The sequence below is a fragment of the Bipolaris maydis genome (assembly GCF_028858645.1).
Source record: "Bipolaris maydis strain C4 unplaced genomic scaffold PSV08scaffold_7, whole genome shotgun sequence".
Taxonomy (NCBI): Eukaryota; Fungi; Ascomycota; class Dothideomycetes; order Pleosporales; family Pleosporaceae; genus Bipolaris; species Bipolaris maydis.
Genome location: NW_027093863.1, coordinates 1,950,300 through 1,969,447, shown reverse-complemented (window position 1 = coordinate 1,969,447; position 19,148 = coordinate 1,950,300). Strand labels below are relative to the sequence as shown.

Sequence of the window (19,148 nt, the reverse complement as noted above, 5' to 3'; positions counted from 1 at the left end):
TTTCAATCTCTTATATATGGCCAAGCCTCTCCTCTTCAATCTACAATGGTCGTCCAGTACACAAATACTCCATGCGAGTCCTCTCTTTCGATCCGCTATTGATACATCTTGAAGGATTTATTACAGACTCTGAACGCACGCATCTGCTCAGACTTGGGTACATTTGCTCTGCCCGTTTTCTGGTATATAGACTTTGCTAATCAGAGCTTAGAGAGCATCGGTATAATAGCTCCAAAATCAACCTGCCAAATGGAACCAAAATTATATCCCAACGGCGCACAAGCGACACGGCTCGGCTCCCCACTGACGATCCTATTGTACAACGTATTGTAACCCGGGCTTCAACTCTCCAGGGCTATACTCCCGAAGTAAATATCGAAACTCTACAATTGACCAAATATAATCCAGGCCAGTACTATATGGCCCACTGGGATCATTACCAAGATGTCCCCGTGCCCGAGAACGAATCCCAAAGAATAACCACAATATTTGCTATCTTAGATGCAGATTGCGACGAATGTGGTACTCAGTTTCCTAATCTGTCTGTAGATTGGTCAAAAGAAGACTCTAGGTGGTGCGAGTTCGTTGATTGTAACAATACTGGAGGCATTACAGTTCGGCCTATTCCTGGCAATGCTCTCTTTTGGAAGAATATTGATGCGTCTAGCAACGGTGTTAGAGAAACGTTACATGCTGGACTGCCTCCATTAAATGGCACGAAGATAGGATTGAACATCTGGACGCGTGAAAAGAAGTGGGAACAATCAACTTTATTATAATTGGTCGCGCATTGCTTCCTATCAACAAGACATACAGAAATGAGCCCTGCTTCTATCCTACATAATGATTCAACTCGTTTCTTTCTCAAGAGTACAGTCAGGAAGTCCTATTAGCTATTTTTCAAACCCCTTGATCCTGCAGGAGCTGTCGCGCCCTTGTTCCCTGTACAATGGAACAAGGAAAATCTTACAACAATTGAAGAGGAACACAATAGGCATGCTTTTTTCTACACGTACATAAGCTACAAGCAAGCCTTTCATATGTTGTAGAGTGTGTCAGAGCCTGGCAATTAGTATCTGCCGATTCACCATGGATGAATTGACATGAAACCAAGCGCGACGTGTCAGCGCTGCAACTTAGCTACCCCTTTATCACTGATCATCCAATCACGTTAAAACGCTCTCAAACTGCCCAGCAGATCGACGCTGACGTACCACTAGCATAAAACTCCAAGGTGCTTGTGTCGCTTGTCATCGTTCTATCACAGTAGCTATCACGATTGTGACTTAGCAAATCCATCTAGGGACTCAGATTCGTTCACACTACCTTGAGTTCCCTGGTAACTCAAAAGTATTAACAGAAAGTGGAATATGGAAAGTTTTGGACACTTATAGTTTTTGTGATCAAATGATAACTATCCGATTTCATAACGTTAAGTCATGGTCACCAACGAATGTTGCAACATTCTAGTTCCATGCTCCACTCATTCTACGTCCTAGCCTTTTCTGCTCTCCGTCACTAGGTAACTAGAAAAGCTTGAACCGACATGCATCCCTGTATCTTTTCCTCAGGTTATGCGTTAGTGACTTGTCCCCAGCATGTGCAATTGGTGCAATAATTCCTCACCTATATCGGTACGCGTTATCGCTCACTATGTATGAATAACTATTCTAGAAATGCTGAACGTTATCTTTCGGAGGTCTCTGTGCCATACTCTGAGACAAATCAGATTGAAGCTCGAGCACGTCTTTCAGGTAGAAAATGCCCTTTCAAACAAAATGCCTAGCGCGGTCGAATACAATGCGTAAGTCTGAGGCTACATCAAGATAAATCTATAAGAAGGCCTCAAATAACCCTCCAAAAGAATATCACACAATACACAACCTTCAGCTTTAACAACAGTTCCACTTTCCAAACAATCCAACTAACCTACTTATCCTTCAATATGAGGTTATCCGTCGCTTTCCTCTTCGCCACGTTGACGGCGTTCGTCGCTGCCAGTCCTTCTTTGCAGTCTCGTGCGAACTGCGACAACGTCTGCAATTACGATGGCCTTTGCTGCGGATGCCCTGGTGGATCCGGTTGCTACAGCTGCTCTGAGGGCAGCGATGCCGGCTGCTTCGGTGTAAGTACCGGGTCACTCCACCTTAGGATGTTCAGGAAAAGCTAAGTCGTGTTTCAAGTCCCCCGAGTAAGCTGCTCTAGTAGCGCTTCATACACCACCAATAGGAAAATTTCAACGTATGCAGTATCCTATCTTCAATTGAACACTCGGTTTCTGACTAATCATAGGGAAGCTTGCAGCCAATATGTCAAAACTCGATTCCGAATAGGTTGGTTGGTTATAGGGTGTGGTGCGGAGAGAATGGAGTAGCTGTAGCGCAGTCAATACCAATCTTCAGCTTCCTCATTCTGTCGTGCCCCTGTCTTGATCAACCTTGCTGCGTCTTATTCTATGTCATGCAACTCCTTTCGGCCCAAATTCGGGACTTGCCGATTTATCCGGGCTTCGGATGCGATCAAATTATTTACGTTTGTAGTGCGATATGCCAGCTCATCTTCAGCCTGTGAGCTTCGCACGCCTTTAACAATTCGAGGCTTTCATTGCTCCAGACAGCGCCCATTCGTAGACTGCTATCTGAAATAAAATTATCGACACAATAAATAACAGATCTGAACATATCTCAGGACATCTTTCGCGCGCAATACCTTCCTGATTCAGCTCTTTGTCATAAAGGTTTCAAGTGCTGCTTCAAGGGTCCCCTTCTAGAACCTCGAATTGCATAAGCACACCCTGATCTTTGCACAGACTGTCTGCTGTAATTCTGCGACAATTATGGCGCCTATAGTTCATAGGTCAATTTTAATGTGTTATATCTCTACCTCAAAACATCTTCTGAGTATTTGCGCAATTTTATGTTGTGGAAAATAACTCTGAGCAGGTCAAACATTCACTTGTGCAGTGTTAATATGCCATGAACTATCATCATCTATCGTGCAGTTTAGGCAGCTTTATTTTGACATGTTGAACTGAAAATCCTCGAACACTAGAGAATTCTGCGCGCATCATCCTCATTGGCTTTCGATAGTTCAGCACATATATAGACCGTTTCTATTGAAGTTTTACATGCTACCAAACTACTGTCTTCCAGGACACCTCATCGCAACATATTCTAAGATGTTCATTACAATCAGTACAGGCTCTTGGCTAGTTCTCGCATCTCAAGTCTTCGCGGTCATCATCCATAGCCTTGCTAAATTTCTAGAGACAACTGGCGATGTGGAACCATTGCAGATTCTTCAGGTCCGAATGTTCATCACTCTTGGCTTGAACTCTCTTTCCCTCCTTGCTTGGTCACCCCTTGAGCTTCCACTTGGCAGTTGTTCAATCGGAGGTTTACTAGCCACTCGAGTGCTGGGCGGAATATGTGGCTCATTTGGATTTTATTGTAAGTATGATGAACTCTCAGACTCATGTACTTTTTGCCATCCGTGAGACTTACATTGAAAGACTCTTTGCGATACTTGTCGCTGGGCGATGCGACTGTCATAAATCTCCTTGCACCTCTAGGATCTAGCCTCCTTCTTAGTAAGAGGATAGACTTTACGCGCATCGCTTCAGTGGTGATCTGTATCCTTGGTGTTGGCTTAATTACCAAACCAAGTTTCGCTATGGACTTGCTCTCTCACGTCAATGAGACAGACCAATCTGACTCCCGTATTGGCTTGATATTTGCGTTCACAGGCGTTCTTGGTGGAGTGGTACATCTATATTCATGCACAAAACGCGGCAGAGTTTCCACTAATTCCATCTCCTAGATAGCATATTCCTCCATCTCAGCCATCGGCCGAAGAGCTCACCCCTTGGCAATCACCAACTGCTTTGCAATAGGTGTATTACTGACCAGTAGCTTCTGTTTCATCACTATCCCCAGTGTTAAATACACATGGAACCTCAGCTTCCTACCCATTCTGGTGCACCTTTTAATTGGAGCTTTTGGTGCTCTCATGGTACGTTTCTCTAATTGAGCCAGAAGCAGATTAACAGGTTTAGGAATTTTTCCTCACGCAAGGATTGACTTTTGAAAAAGATGGCAACGCGGTATACATGCTGTGTTTGCAAGTAGTTTTATCTGTTGCAGCAGATGCATTGATTTGGGACACTTCGCCGGACATCATGTCTCTCGTTGGTTCTTCATTAGTACTCTCTACAGTTGTGTTTATAGGGAAGTCAAATGAAGAAATCAAAGAACGAGACCATGAAGGAATAGAGTTAACAGATTGAAGCCTGTTTGTTGTGAGCTTTGTACTTGAAAATTCATTTTCCTGAACTATTATTATCACTTTGCTGTCCTGCTCTCAATCTACCCTTTTTGCTATTATCTTCTTCTATACTCTCATTACTTAAACAGAACCTATGTTTTGTATACTTCTTTGAAAACAATTTGATGTCTAGTGCTGATATTCTTCTTCTTACGTCGAGAGCTATGCTGCATAAAATACGACTTATCAAGTGCGTCTTGACATATGAGTTGTCTAGACTTGAGGATGTGACGTGCTAGCTGTGGGGATGAGGTGAGATGTGTTTTGGAAAGGGGATCGCGTGGTGAGGTTAATGGATGCGTATGAGGACAAAGAGGGAATGGCATTTGTGGAGGACTGTGGTGCAGTGCTTATGTTGCAGAGAGGCTTTGCGGGAGGAGAAGGGGTGAGCGCAGGGGTTTTGAGGACGAAATTGAGAGAGTGGTGTGGTGATAAATGGGGGTTGGCACAAGGCGGGAACCATGGTGGATCAGATGGCATGTTCGTTTGGGTGTGGGGTGACTGGGATACGTATCTAAGGATACCATACGTTTATGATTGTAGGAGGATCGGATAAGAGAATCGACTCAGCATAGTGATATATGAGGATTATGTACGGTATGGAAGTAGGCATTGCATTTTTATGGCGCATTTGAATGGTGTGGTCGATTCGTTTTGGTTTTGGGATAACGTGGTTTATAAGCGAGCGGGCCACCTAAGCGAGTGGGCCACTTTGCACTAGAGCGTTATCTTTAAGACATTACTATAGTTTTTTACCACAGTTAATACGGATGTGCCTTTTAAAAGTTCTGTCTGACGCTAATTTCGGCGCTTCGGCGTAACTCTTCTTAGCATAACTCTTACCTTTAAGCTAAGCTGTTAATTAGTCGTAGTTATCTATCTACTATGGCTCCTAATACTAATTCTTACACCCGTGCCTTGATTGTAACGTTAAAGTTACCTCTTATTAGTAAGTTAACGTTATAGATCTTAGAGCTTACTAGCGTCTATCCTTATATAGTTAATTGTATCTATAGTAGAGCTATTACTACTAGCTTTAAGCTTAACGTTCTCCCTCTTAAAATCCTCCTATATTACGTCTAAGATACCCCTTGCTTTAGTAGACCTACTAAGTAGATAGAGAAGATAAAGGAGTAGATATTTTAATAAGTATAACGCGATAGATAGAGATAAGAGAAAACCTACGCTAACTTTACTAGTACGCTTAGTCTCTAAAGAGTTAAATATTACAAGTAACAGTAGGAAGGATCCTTTCCCTAGGTATAACGACGAATAGTTAGGAAGCCACTCAGGATCCTAATAAACAGGATAACTATCGCGGGGCTTAAGGTCACGTAATATACCATCCCACTAAGGCTAGCCATCTAGGATAGTAGTGCATAATAGGATAGCAGCGCCATCACAACCATCCCACTAAGATAAGATAGACGGGATAGTAAGACTAGAAGTAATAAGGATATAAGAATAGATAGATTTTATTATTTACTCTCGTTATAGTTAACTTAAATTATACTTTCTTACTAGTTACTTAACTTTATAAGATTAATACTTATTAGTCTATTTAATATAGATTAGAAATTATTAACTTATTATTACTTTCTATCTAAGTACGCCTACTCTACTATATTACTAGATAACTACCTTATAGCGCTCTTTATACTATCTTACTCGCCCTAACTTAGATTAAGCTTAGAGAAGTATTAGTACTAAACTCTATATAACACTTATCTACCTTTCTCTAAATTCTATAGCCTCTACGTTAGTAGTTAATTACTACTAACGTCTTATCTATCTAGATTATATTCTTTTAATCCTCTAATATCTAATCTTTATAGTTAATTACCTACTTAAAATTAGGCTGGTAAATCGGGTCTCCACCTCGGGATCGTTTTTCTTTATTATCTCTCTCAATACTTACCTAATTAGGAAGGTTAGTAGCTCATTTTATAGCCCTTAATTAGAGCTACAATTTCACCTTATATAGTAATAGACTAACTCTAATAGGTAAGAAGATATTAAAGATCGGAGTAAAATGTGGAGACCCAACTCTTAGCACGACGGGTTGCTAAATATCTTCTTACTTATTAGAGTTAGCCTATTACTATATAAGATGAAAATGTAGCTTTAATTAAGGGCTATAAAATGAGCTACTAACCTTCCTAATTAGGTAAGTATTGAGAGAGATAATAAAGAAAAACGATCCCGAGGTGGAGACCCGATTTACCAGCCTACTTAAAATAAGCACTTTTTATCTTCTATATTAACTTAAGCTTCCTTATTAGCTTAGTCTTCTTATATTCTACTTCTCTTAATACTCTCTAGATAGTAGAGGTAGAGATTTTAATATTATATAGGGTTTGGTGCTAATACTTCTCTAAGCTTAATTTAGGTTAGAGTAAGTAAGATAGTGTAAAGAGTACTATAAGGTAGTTATCTAGTAATATAGTAGAGTAGGCGTGCTTAGATAGAAAGTAATAATAGGTTTATAATTTCTAATCTATATTTAATAGACTAATAAGTATTAATCTTATAAAGTTAAGTAACTAGTAAGAAAGTATAATTTAAGTTAACTATGTTAGAATATTGCTACTTAGGTAGCGGAAGTTGCTGCTTGTTCTACTAGTAGCTCAGAGGTAGAGGTCTCTGCCTTCTACTTATCTAGTAATAGACTTAGAGGCAGCTTATTAAAGGTTCTAGTAAAGAGAGATAAATAAGAGATAAAAAGATATTGCTAGGGGAGAGAGAATAGTTAAATTGCCTTCCTAAGGTAGTACTGTAGGATTCGCTCTACTCTTCTCTACTTTCTATCTACTAACTCTTCTACTACTTATATATTCTTTGTCTTAGATTCTAGAAGAGTCTTCTTAGTAGTAGCTTGCGTAATCTATGGCGTAATAGATAGATATTACTAGATAATAGCATAATAGCTTCTAGTAATAGATTAATTGACGAGTTTTGGTTGAAGATTAAGTACTTGTTCTATTGGAGATCAGCTGGTAAGCTTATATCTCCAACAAACTATAATAAAAGTAAATAATAAAATTTATCTATTCTTATTGTTACATAGGGTTTAGGTCTATACTACTCTAGTTAAGTCTACTACTATAGCTAATAAGCCTTATATTGTAAGTTATAGAATAATTTTTCTATTATTTTATTTATTATAATAGCTATAATAGGTATAGCGTTATATAAATAACTTAGTAATTACTTCTATAACTTATTTATTATTTATTATTTTTAAGCTATTTTTTACTAGCTATTTTAAGCTTATTATTAATTACTAATAAGCTACTTAATAACTCTTCTTAACTACTATTAACCTTATTTAATAGTAGTTAACTACTAATAACTTTATTATTAATGAAAGATAACTACTAAGAAATTAATTAGTAGAAGTTAACTACTAATTTCTTAGTATCAACGCTAGATCACTGATAGTTATCTTATTAGTAGTAGTTAACTACTAACAAACTAAGTTGTTAAGAGGAGTTAATAGCTAATTAACTGCTAGATAGTTAATTAGTAGTTGATAACTACCGACAAATAAGCTAGTAGTAGTAGTTAACTACTTAATAGTTAATTGGTAGTAGTTAACTACTGGTAAGTTAGCTGTTAACGGTAGTTAACTACTGGTTATTTAATTAGTAGGAGCAGTTAACGGTAGATAACTGCTAATTATATTAAGTTTTTGTTATATTGGACGAAATTGAAAGTTTTAGTCTGTAAGCTTTCTATAAAAGAAGCTTAAGTTCTATAGTTATATCGTCACCTAGCTACAATTATATCTTCTTATACCTATTATTATCTTTATTAATTAGCGATTATTAGTCTGATTACTAAGCACTTACTAAGCTTGATTACTAAGCTATTACTAATTGATTTTCTATAATCGTTAGTAAGCAATTACGTAATTACTATATTAGTAATATATTACGTAATCTTATTCTTATAAAATTCTTATATAAGCTATTCTTTATTTTAATAAAGAAAGTATTATATCCTCCCTACGATACTTTCTTTATAAATTAATTTATATTTATAGCTACTTAAACTCTGCTATATAAGCTAAAACTCCTTTAGTCTACTTTAGATAAGATATACCCTTCTCTACTTAGCTTTTTATATCTACCTCCCTAAAGATATATCTTAATTCCTTCTTTAAGTTAGCCTAACTACTAAATAAGATATATATCTTATTCTTTATTCCTTTATTATTAATATCTATTAAAAAGTTCTTTATATAAGGTTATATCTAGCTTACTACTTTTCTCTTTATATATATAAGTATTAGCTATAAGTATTTTTTCTTTATTATTTAGTATATTATTATAACTATAGTATAACTTAATATTAGTAAAGAACGTCTATAACTCTTCTTAGTTACTATTATATTTATTTAGGGTTGCTATCTTAGGTTTCTTAATAGGCTTTTTATTTAGTATAGCTATTAGCTAACTTATAAGCTAATTAATTATTACTTATATTTTAGCTATCTACTATATATAGATTATAGCCTAGTGCCTAAGATTCTACAACTCTTATAAGTTATACGCGTTATTATCTACTTTATTATTACTTAGGGTTAGTATCTTATTATTAATTACTAGGTTAGGCTCTTATCTAGGACTCTAAACTAGTCTACTAGTACTAGCCTATAACTAAGAGTAATTATAAGATATTTTTAAATTTTAATTAGGCGTCTTAATATTAATCTTCCTAAGTCTACTAAATCTATAGGTAGTTAAAGTGTTATATAGAGTTTAGGTCTATATTACTTTAGTTAGGTCTACTACTATAGCTAATAAGGCTTACGTTAGTGTTTTATAAAGTTTATTTAGTAAGATAGTAGAGTAAGGTACTTAAATAGAAAGATAATAAAAGGTTAGATAACTTAATCTATATTACTATAGACTAATAGGTAATAATCTTATTAAGTAAAGATACTAGTAAGAAAGTATAATTTAAGTTAACTATAACGAGAGTAAATAATAAAATCTATCTATTCTTATATCCTTATTAGACTAGTAAATAAGTATACTCTACTATAGTGTTAGATAGAGGTTAAGTTATAGTTATATAGGCTATAAGTATAGGTTAGAGTTAAGTTGTATAGGCTAAAAGTATAAGTTAAGGTTAGGTTATATAGGCTATAGGTATAGGTTAGAGTTAAGTTGCATAGGCTATAAGTATAGGTTAGAGTTAGGTCGCATAGGCTACGGGTGTAGGTTAGAGTTAAGTTATATAGGCTAGACTAGTAAATAGGTATACTCTACTATAGTATTAGGTAGAGGTTAGGTTGTAGTCACATAGGCTATAAGTATAGGTTAGAGTTAGATTATATAGGCTATAGGTATAGGTTAGAGTTAGGTTATATAGGCTATAGATATAGGTTAGAGTTAAGTTATATAGGCTATAGGTGTAGGTTAGAGTTAGGTTATATAGGCTATAAGTATAGGTTAGGGTTAGGTCGCATAGGCTATAGGTGTAGGTTAGAGTTAGATTATATAGGCTATAGGTGTAGGTTAGGGTTAAGTTATATAGGCTTAGGGTTAGAGCTAGGTTATAGTTATTTTAATATACTAAGAGGTAGGGTTTATTATATTTATTAATTATAGTTACGCGCTAAGCGAAGACGCTTCTAAGCTATATATAGACTCTACTTTATAATAAGTATCTATAATAAATAACTCTACTACTCTTAATAACCTAACTATAACCTAACCTAAACTCTTAGCAACCTAACTATAACCTCTACCTAATAATTTTACTAAGAGTTAGATTAAGTTATAGTTAGGTTGCTAAGAGTTTAAGTTAGGTTATAGTTAGGTTACTAAAAGTTTAGGTTAGGTTATAGTTAGGTTACTAAGAGTTTAGGTTAAGGTTAGGTTTAGGTTATAATTATATAAGACTCTAATCTAATATTATAAGCTAAGGTAAACTACTTATAAGTAATTAGTTTGGAGGATCTAAAGGATGAGGCTGCGCCGTAATCTTTTAACCGTGCCGTAGTTACGTAACTAATTATATACAATTAGATATATCTAGCTAATTAGAGCGTAATTATTAACGATCACTTTATTAATTATATATAATTACTTTAATAGCTAATTAGAACTACGCCTTCTACCTAATTATCTACAATCACTATATTAATTGTACACAATCGCTTTTACTCTCTAGTATATAGTATAGGTATTAAGCCCTTATAGCTTAATATATTTAACTTAAGTTTTAAGTATAAGTATAATATAGAGAGTTATTCCACTTATACGTTACGTCTAATATTATACCCTACCACTCTATCTATAAAAACTAACTAATAAGAAGCTTAATACTAGAAGTCTTATATTACTTCTACTTAAGCTATACTCTTAACACTTTAAACACTCTTATAATAAGTAATACTATAATAGACACTCTAGCCGCTTTCTAGACTAAAGAAACTATAGCTAACGCCTATAAGTCTAACCTTTACTATAGCGACTATAATAAACTTAAAGCCTAGCTCCTCTAAGTTAACTATTACTTCTACTTAGCTAGCGATAAGATTAATAAAAAAGATAAAGTCGTCTTAGCTACTAGTTATTACTAAAGTAATATAGAGAAATAGTCTAACTCTATTATTAAATAATATATAGATAACTCTATTAATAATAATAAGAATACTAACTTAGTTAAAGACTAGGATACTTTTGAAACTAAGATATAATAAAACTTTTTACCCTTTAAGGAATCCCTAATTATAGAATAAAAAATTTAGACTCTACGCTAGACTAGGTCTACTACTAATTATATAACTTAATTCTAGTAATATATAATAAACCTTAAATAGGATAATAACGCTCTTATACGTATATACTAATAGGGCCTTAAGCTAATAGTACGTAGAGAACTTATAAGAAGTAGAGCTAACGTTACTACCCTTAATAAACTTATAGTAGAAGCTATTTAACTTAATAATAAGCTATATAAGCTTGTATTAAAAAAATAACTATTTAACTAGAGAACGCGTAACTATAATAATAAGAATAATTAGCCTTAATAATAACACTACTAATATTTATAGCCTAACTAGGGGTAATAAAGAAGCTATTAGCTTAAAACACTTAGTATATATATAACTAATAGATATAAACCTATATATTTTAATAATATTAACTAAGGAAAGAGACCTAGTAAGCCTTACTATAAAAAGAATAAGGATAATAAGAAGAAAATTAACTACTACGTATATAGTAAGGAAGGCTATATAGCACGTAACTATATAAGTAAGAATAAGATTAAATAATAGCTTAACATTCTAAAGTATAAGTTAGAGCTAGATAATAATAAATTATAGAATGTTATTACCTAATTAGAGATTAAATATTACTTAGATAATATAGAAGTTATTAGTAGATTAGATAATCTAACTCTAACTATATCTAAAAATATATCTAAAGCTAAACTAGTTAGTAATAAGGAATATAAAACGCTAGATAAGAAAAAATAATCCTTTATATCTAAATATAAGAAGATAGTATAATTCTAAGAAGAAAATAGACTATTAACGCCCTATATAAAGAGGTAAAATAGCGTAATACTAGACTTACTTAAGACTTAACTAAGAGATAACCTAGTAGAAGTAGATAGATAGATTAACGTACTATCTATACTACTTAAATAACCTAATAAGACTTATAATAATAATAAGATACTACTTAATAAATATAACACGCTATAGTACCTATAATTAGATATTAACTTCTATCAAGTTATAATAACCTAATAATTACTAACGTATATATATATTATAGCTAATATTAAGAAGTTAGAATAGAGACTTATATCTTAAAAGGTAACCTAAGTATAGAAGACGTAAGAATAGAATAACTCCTATAAACCTATATAGTACTAGTATAACGTAAAGAATAGAAACTATATAAGTATATTATAGACCGCGTATATATATAACTAACGTGGTTTATAAGCGAGCTGATCACCTAAGTGAGCTAATTACGCCCTACTAACGCGTTAACATTAACACTATAACGCGTTATGTCTTAATAACGCGATTATTAATTAACTTATTCTAAATTAGATCTTTAACTTACTCTTTCTAATATCTAATTACAACGTGTTTAAAGCTAAAGACGTACTACCTCTATCTATAACGTGCCTTAAAGTACTCTATCTACCTAACGTGCTAGAATACGCCCTTAACGCGATTGTAAAGTAAATTTAAAGCGCCTAAATAAGCTAGAAGAGGAGGCTATTATTAAGCGTATTCTTAAAAAGTCTACGTAAGGATTTACTCTTATAAAGGCTAACGTTCAAGTAATAGCTAATAAACTATTAGAGGAGCGCGCTAGTAACCCTATTAGTAAGAACTAGGTTAATAACTTTGTTAAGCGTACTTCTAAGCTCTATACGCGCTAGAGCTGTCTCTATAATTACTAGTAAGCTACCTACGAAGATCTAGTAGCTATCTAGCGCTAGTTTAATCTAGTTAAGATAATAAAGTAGAAGTAAGATATTATAGATAATAATATCTATAACTTTAATAAAACTAGCTTTACTATAGGTAAGATTTTATTATAGTTAGTTATTATAGGCTTAGAAAGATATAGTAAAAAGAAGTAAATATAGCTAGGTAACTATAAGTAAGTTACTATAATCTAAGGCGTAGGCGCGTTAAGTCACTAGATACTACCCTTTGTTATCTTTATAGGTAAGGTACTTATTAATATCTAGTTTAAGGATTTACCTACTAACTAGGTTCTTAAAGTTAGTCCTAATAGGTAGACGAATAATTAGCTTACTCTTATGTAGTTAGAGCACTTTAATACCTATATAAAGAGGTATACTATAGGTAGGTATTAACTACTTATTATTAACGGCTATAAGAGCTACTACTTAGTTAATTTTTAAGATCTTTATAAGGAGAAGAATATTATCCTTCTCTATATACCTACGCACTTATTTTACCTATTATAGCCTCTTAACGTCGCCTATTTCTTACTATTAAAGCGTAAGTACAGCGATGCTATTTTAGGCTTAGTATATAACCGCACTAACTATATTAGTAAGGAGACCTTCTTACTAGCCTTTAAAGCTACTTTTAAGCAGTCTATTATAAAGGAGAATATCTAAGCTAGCTTTAGAGGCGCTAGTTTAGTCCTACACGACCTATAAGCTATATTATTAAAGCTTAATATAGTAGTGCAGACGCTAAAATAATTACTATAATAGGTAGCTACCTAGGAGGCGTAGACACTACGCAACGCGCGCGAAGTCGAGGCTTAAAGTACTCTTATTTAATAGAGAGTAAGAAACTATCCTAGGTCTTCTATAAGCTCTTTAGATAAAAAGATTACGTAGCTTAGTAAGAGTACGCAATAGATAGTATATAAGATAGTGTTACTACGTAAGAAAGTAAGTAGTCTTAAAGTAGCTTTAGATATAGCAATAAGACGTAAGAGCTATAAGCGGCGATACGTATAAATAGAAGAGACTCTTACTATTAGCAAGGTATAAGAAGTACTAGCTAAATAGATAAGTAGCAGCTATAGTAATGATAAGAGTGCGTCGAAGAGAGTGCGAGGAGAGAGGTGGTACAGGCGTTACAAGTAGACTAGATATAACGCTTATACCTACGTAGTTAAAATAGATAGTATAAGTAATAGTAGCGATTTAAATAATTAATTTAGTATATTATAATAGTTTATTAACTATTATAAAAGACTATAATAACGTGTTAACGTTAACACGCTAGTAGGGCGTAATTAGCTCACTTAGGTGATTAGCTCGCTTGTAAACCACGTTACTACTTAACTTACTACTTAAATAAGAGAGGAGCTAGATAGAGCCTATAATATACTAAAGATATATCTAAGTATAAATAGCTATAGTATAAATATAAGAATAATAGCTACCTAAAACACCTATAGAATAAGTAAGAAAGAATACACTTTCTAAGATAAGAAGACCCCTAGAATATTATATAAATATAGATAGTATATAAAGTATAGTACTTAGACAGCCTCTTAATAGAATATAAGGAAGACTAATAGTATATATACTTTAGTAATAAATATAAGAAGTATATAGTAGTAAAAGACTACTATAAATATTAATAAGAAGAGTCTTTTTTAAGCTAATAATAGAGTAATAAGGCCTCTTTAGGGAAATTAATATACTAAAACCTCTAAAATTAATAAAGCTTAAGATAAAGCTTAATAGAATATAGATATAGGCACTAGTAGATTTAGAATTATAAATAAACTATATTTTAGCGTATATAGTAGCCTAAGCTAAACTTAAGGTATAATAGAAATAATAGCTATATCTACTATATATAGCTAATAGCGAGCTAATACTAAATAAAAATAAGATTATATATAAGGTTAGAAAAGTAATACTTAGTATCTAGAAGTATATAGAGAAGATTAACCTAGATATTATTAGACTAGCTACTTATAATATTATTTTAAGACTCTTATAGCTTAGAAAATATAACTTATAAATTAACTAGAAGTTAAAGGTATTTTAATTTAAGTGCTATAAAATAGACGTAACTATAAGCTAGCCTATATATTAGTAGAGTTTAATAGTAAATAAGAGTAATATTACTAAGTAGTATAATAACGCTAAAAAGAGAGCTTACTTAAAAAGTAGTTCTTAAAATAAGAAGCTATACTCTATAAATACTAAAACTAGGCTAATAGATTATAAAGTAAGAAAAAAAAAATAGTATAACTCTAGAGTTCTCTAAATAGTATAAAAAATATAAATATCTATTTTAAGAAGTAGTAGATAAAATAGTATTACTAAAGTATAAACTCTAGAACTATAAAATAGTCCTATAAAAAGGAAAGACACTAACTTTTAAGCCTATATATTAACTATTAAAAAGAGAGCTTAAGGTACTAAGAGAGTATATTAATAAGAGTCTAGCTAAGAGATATATATAACTATTAAAGTTACTAGTAAGATATCTAATTATATTTATACTAAAGAAGGATAGTATAGATTAACTATATATTAATTATTAGTAACTTAATAATATTATAGTAAAGAATTAATACCTACTACTAAATATTATAAAGCTTAGAGATTAATTATCTTATATAAAGATCTTTATAGCGCTAAATCTCTAAAATAAATACTACCTTATTGGAATAAAGAAAGGTAAAGAATAGAAAATAGTATTTAGAACTTAATATAGATATAATAAGTATTTAGTTATACAATTTAGGCTTATAAACGCCCTAGTAATATTCTATAAACTTATTAATAATATACTTAGGCTATACTTAAATATATTTATTATTATCTACTTAGATAATATTCTTATCTTTTTAGAAGATAAGAAGGATTATATAAGATATATAAAGATAGTACTTAAGGCTTTAAGTAAATATAGCCTTAGACTTAAGCTAAAGAAGTATAAATTCTATAAGATTAAGGTTAACTTCTTAGGCTATATAGTAAGAGTTAATAAAGTATAAATAAGTAAAGAGAAGATTTAAGTTATTAAGAACTAGCTAATACTAACTATAGTTATAGAGATCTAATTATTCTTAAGATTTATAAACTTTAACTAGTAATTTATTTAAGACTTCTTAAAGATTATAATACTAATAATATAACTTACACGTAAGAATATACTATTTATATAAAGTAAGAGAGTAAATAAAGCCTTTAATAAGCTTAAGATAGTATATATTATACTACTATACTTTAGAATATTTACCCTAGGCGTACTAATAAAGATTAAAATAGATATATTAGACCTAGCTCTAAGAGGCTATACTAGTATACTTATTAATAATAAATAGCACCTAATAGTATACTATTTAAGGAAGTTCTTAGAACTAGAAGAACGATATAACGTATATAATAAAGAACTACTAGCTATTATAGTATATTTATAGTACTAGAAAGTATATAAAAAAAGCTACTTAGAACTTATAATCTATATAGATTATAAGAACCTAGTACACTTTATAATAACAAAGGTACTTAACTAAAAATAGACTAGATAGGCTAAACTACTAAGATAATATAAGTTTAAGATTATCTATATACTAAGAAAAGAAAATAAAAGAGCTAATACTCTTAGCTAATAATATAATATTATAGAAACTAAGATAATAGTTAATAGACCTATACTTAGAACTAATAAAGATAAAATATTAGAACCTATATAAAAACTTAATATTATTATAAAAATTAGAAACGACGTACTTAAAAAGGTATAATAAACTATTATTAAAGAATATTATAATAATTCTATATATAGACACTTAGGAATTACTAGAATAATAAAACTTATTTAACGTAATTACTAATTTAAGGGTATAAAAAATAAGGTTATAGTATATATCACTAAATATATAGAATATTAAAGAAATAAGCATAGTATATATATACTATATAGAGAGATATAAGCTTTAGAACTACTATAGGAACTATAAGTAGATATCTCTATAGATTTTATTATAGGATTATTAGCTTTAAAGGATCTAACAACTAAGGTTACCTATAACGTAATACTTATTATAGTAGATTACTTTATAAAGTAAGTAGAGTATATACTATTTAGAAATAACTATATAGTAGTAGACTTAGTATATATTATCTATAATAGAATTATTTAATATTATAGAATACTAAAGTTAATTATTAGTAATAGAGATAAACTATTTATATCTAACTTTTAGACAACGTTACTTATAGTAATTAGAACTAAGAGAAAGCTATTAATAGCTTACTACCTATAAACTAATAGATAAATAGAATAAATAAACTAAATAATAAAGATATACCTTAGGATTTACGCTAATTATTAGTAAGATAATTAGGTATAACTACTACCTATAGCATAGATAGTATATAATAATAAAATATTAGAAGTAATAAGTAAACTACTATTTTTCGCTAACTATAGATAATATCTAAATCTCTTTATAAGAATATATCTAAGTTTAAAGATAAAAGTAGCTATTATAATAGCTAAATAACTTAAGAGAATCTATAAAGAACTATAAGAGTTACTTAAATAGGCTTAACGCTAAAGCATTTCCTATTAGAATAAGAAAAGAAAAATAGTACCTTAGCTAAAAAAGGGAGATAGAGTATATCTACTTATAAAGAACCTTCGCACCTAAAGTCTAAGTAAGGGACTAGACTACGTTAAAGTTAGACTATTTTTAATTTTAAAGTAAAACGGACTAGTTACTTATACACTTAACTTACTAGCTAACGCGAAGATATACCTATAATTCTATATATAACTATTAGAACTAGTAGACTTTAAAACGCTACTATAGAAAATATTCTATTACGAACCTAAAGAAGAAGACGAATTTAAAGTTAAAAGAATTATCTTATACTAAATAAAAAGAAATAAAACTAAATACCTAGTTAAATAGTTAAGATACCCTAATAGTAAGAATATATAAGAACTAGAATCTAACCTATCTAACTACAAATAAAAAATCTAAAAATATTAATAGCGACAATAGTAGAAATTGAACAAAGCACCTACGAGTAAAAAACTAAATAACGCTTTACCTAGACTATTAATCTAGATAAATTATTATCTATAATAAAATAATAAATAAAATACTATATATACTAAGGAAAATTATACTACGTACCTTAAACGAGACTTAAGCTTATAACGCCTAAGGTTATAATAGACTTATCTAATATCCCTAATATTACTTATATTATAGGAGAAAACGTAGTACTAATTAACGCCGCTAGATAATCGCTATTATCTACTACCTTAGTTTCTCCTAACTCTTCTATTTTAGACGTAAGACACAACGCCTTCTTATGCGCACGCTCTTTAGTCTACTTTAATATTTTCTTATTTTATAATAGCTATAAAATAACTTTAGCTAATAACTTTTTATTATTATTAACTTTCTTTTAATACTCTTTATAAGTACGGTCTAATAACTTCTAAGATATATTTATACACTTCTACCCTAGATAAGTATACTTAGTATAATAAAAATAAGAATTAGATATAATATAGTAAATAATATCTTATAGAAAATAATAATTATAAAGAACTTTAGCTAGATAGTTTGTATAAAAAATTTTAGAGCTTAATTGTAAGCAACGCTAGTAGAAGAAAGAAGAAGAAAAAAATATAGTTACTACTTACTATATAATATAGGGCAACCTCTTAGTTATTAATACACGCTTTAGGTAGAACTACGTAATTTAAGAATAAATCTAGGAAGAGAGGAGGTAGTATTATAAGCTAAGGTAAACTACTTATAAGTAATTAGTTTAGAGGATCTAAAGAATAAGGCTACGCTATAATCCTTTAACTATACTATAGTTATATAACTAATTATATATAATTAGATATATCTAGCTAATTAGAGCGCGATCGTTAACGATTGCTTTATTAATTATATATAATTACTTTAATAGCTAATTAGAACTACGCCTTCTACTTAATTATCTATAATTACTATATTAATTATACACGATCGCTTCCACTCTCTAGTATATAGTATAGGCATTAAGCCCTTATAGCTTAATATTGTTACAAGCAACAAGCAGAAGGATTCACTCCCCGGGTATGACGATGGTTAGTTGGGAAACCACTTGGGATCCTGACGGGAAGGATGGACATCGCGGGGCTAGGTCACGTGATGTGCCATCACGCCAAGACGGTGCCATCAGTGATGGCAGGACCCGTATGTGATGGCAGCCATCAGAAGTGGAGACGACCATCAGTGATGGCAGGTCAATGTTCTGATGGCAGGACTGGAAGCAACGAGGATATAAGGATGGATGGATTTCATTATTTACTC

The 19,148-nt window shown here is 31.5% G+C and overlaps 2 protein-coding genes across 2 annotated transcripts; both read left to right on the top strand.

Moving 5' to 3' along the window:
* On the top strand, positions 1-808 carry PSV08DRAFT_301651 (uncharacterized protein). The gene is made up of 2 exons (XM_014217106.2): positions 1-157; positions 212-808. Exons 1-2 carry the CDS (start codon positions 72-74, stop codon positions 777-779), a joined length of 654 nt encoding a protein of 217 aa, XP_014072581.1. The 5' UTR covers positions 1-71; the 3' UTR covers positions 780-808.
* Positions 809-3,150: 2,342 nt separating this feature from the next.
* Positions 3,151-3,903, top strand: PSV08DRAFT_301641 (uncharacterized protein). Its single transcript, XM_014217105.2, has 2 exons — positions 3,151-3,449; positions 3,512-3,903. The coding sequence occupies exons 1-2, from the start codon at positions 3,179-3,181 to the stop codon at positions 3,817-3,819; spliced, it is 579 nt and encodes a 192-aa protein (XP_014072580.1). The 5' UTR covers positions 3,151-3,178; the 3' UTR covers positions 3,820-3,903.
* The last annotated feature ends 15,245 nt before the right edge of the window (positions 3,904-19,148 follow it).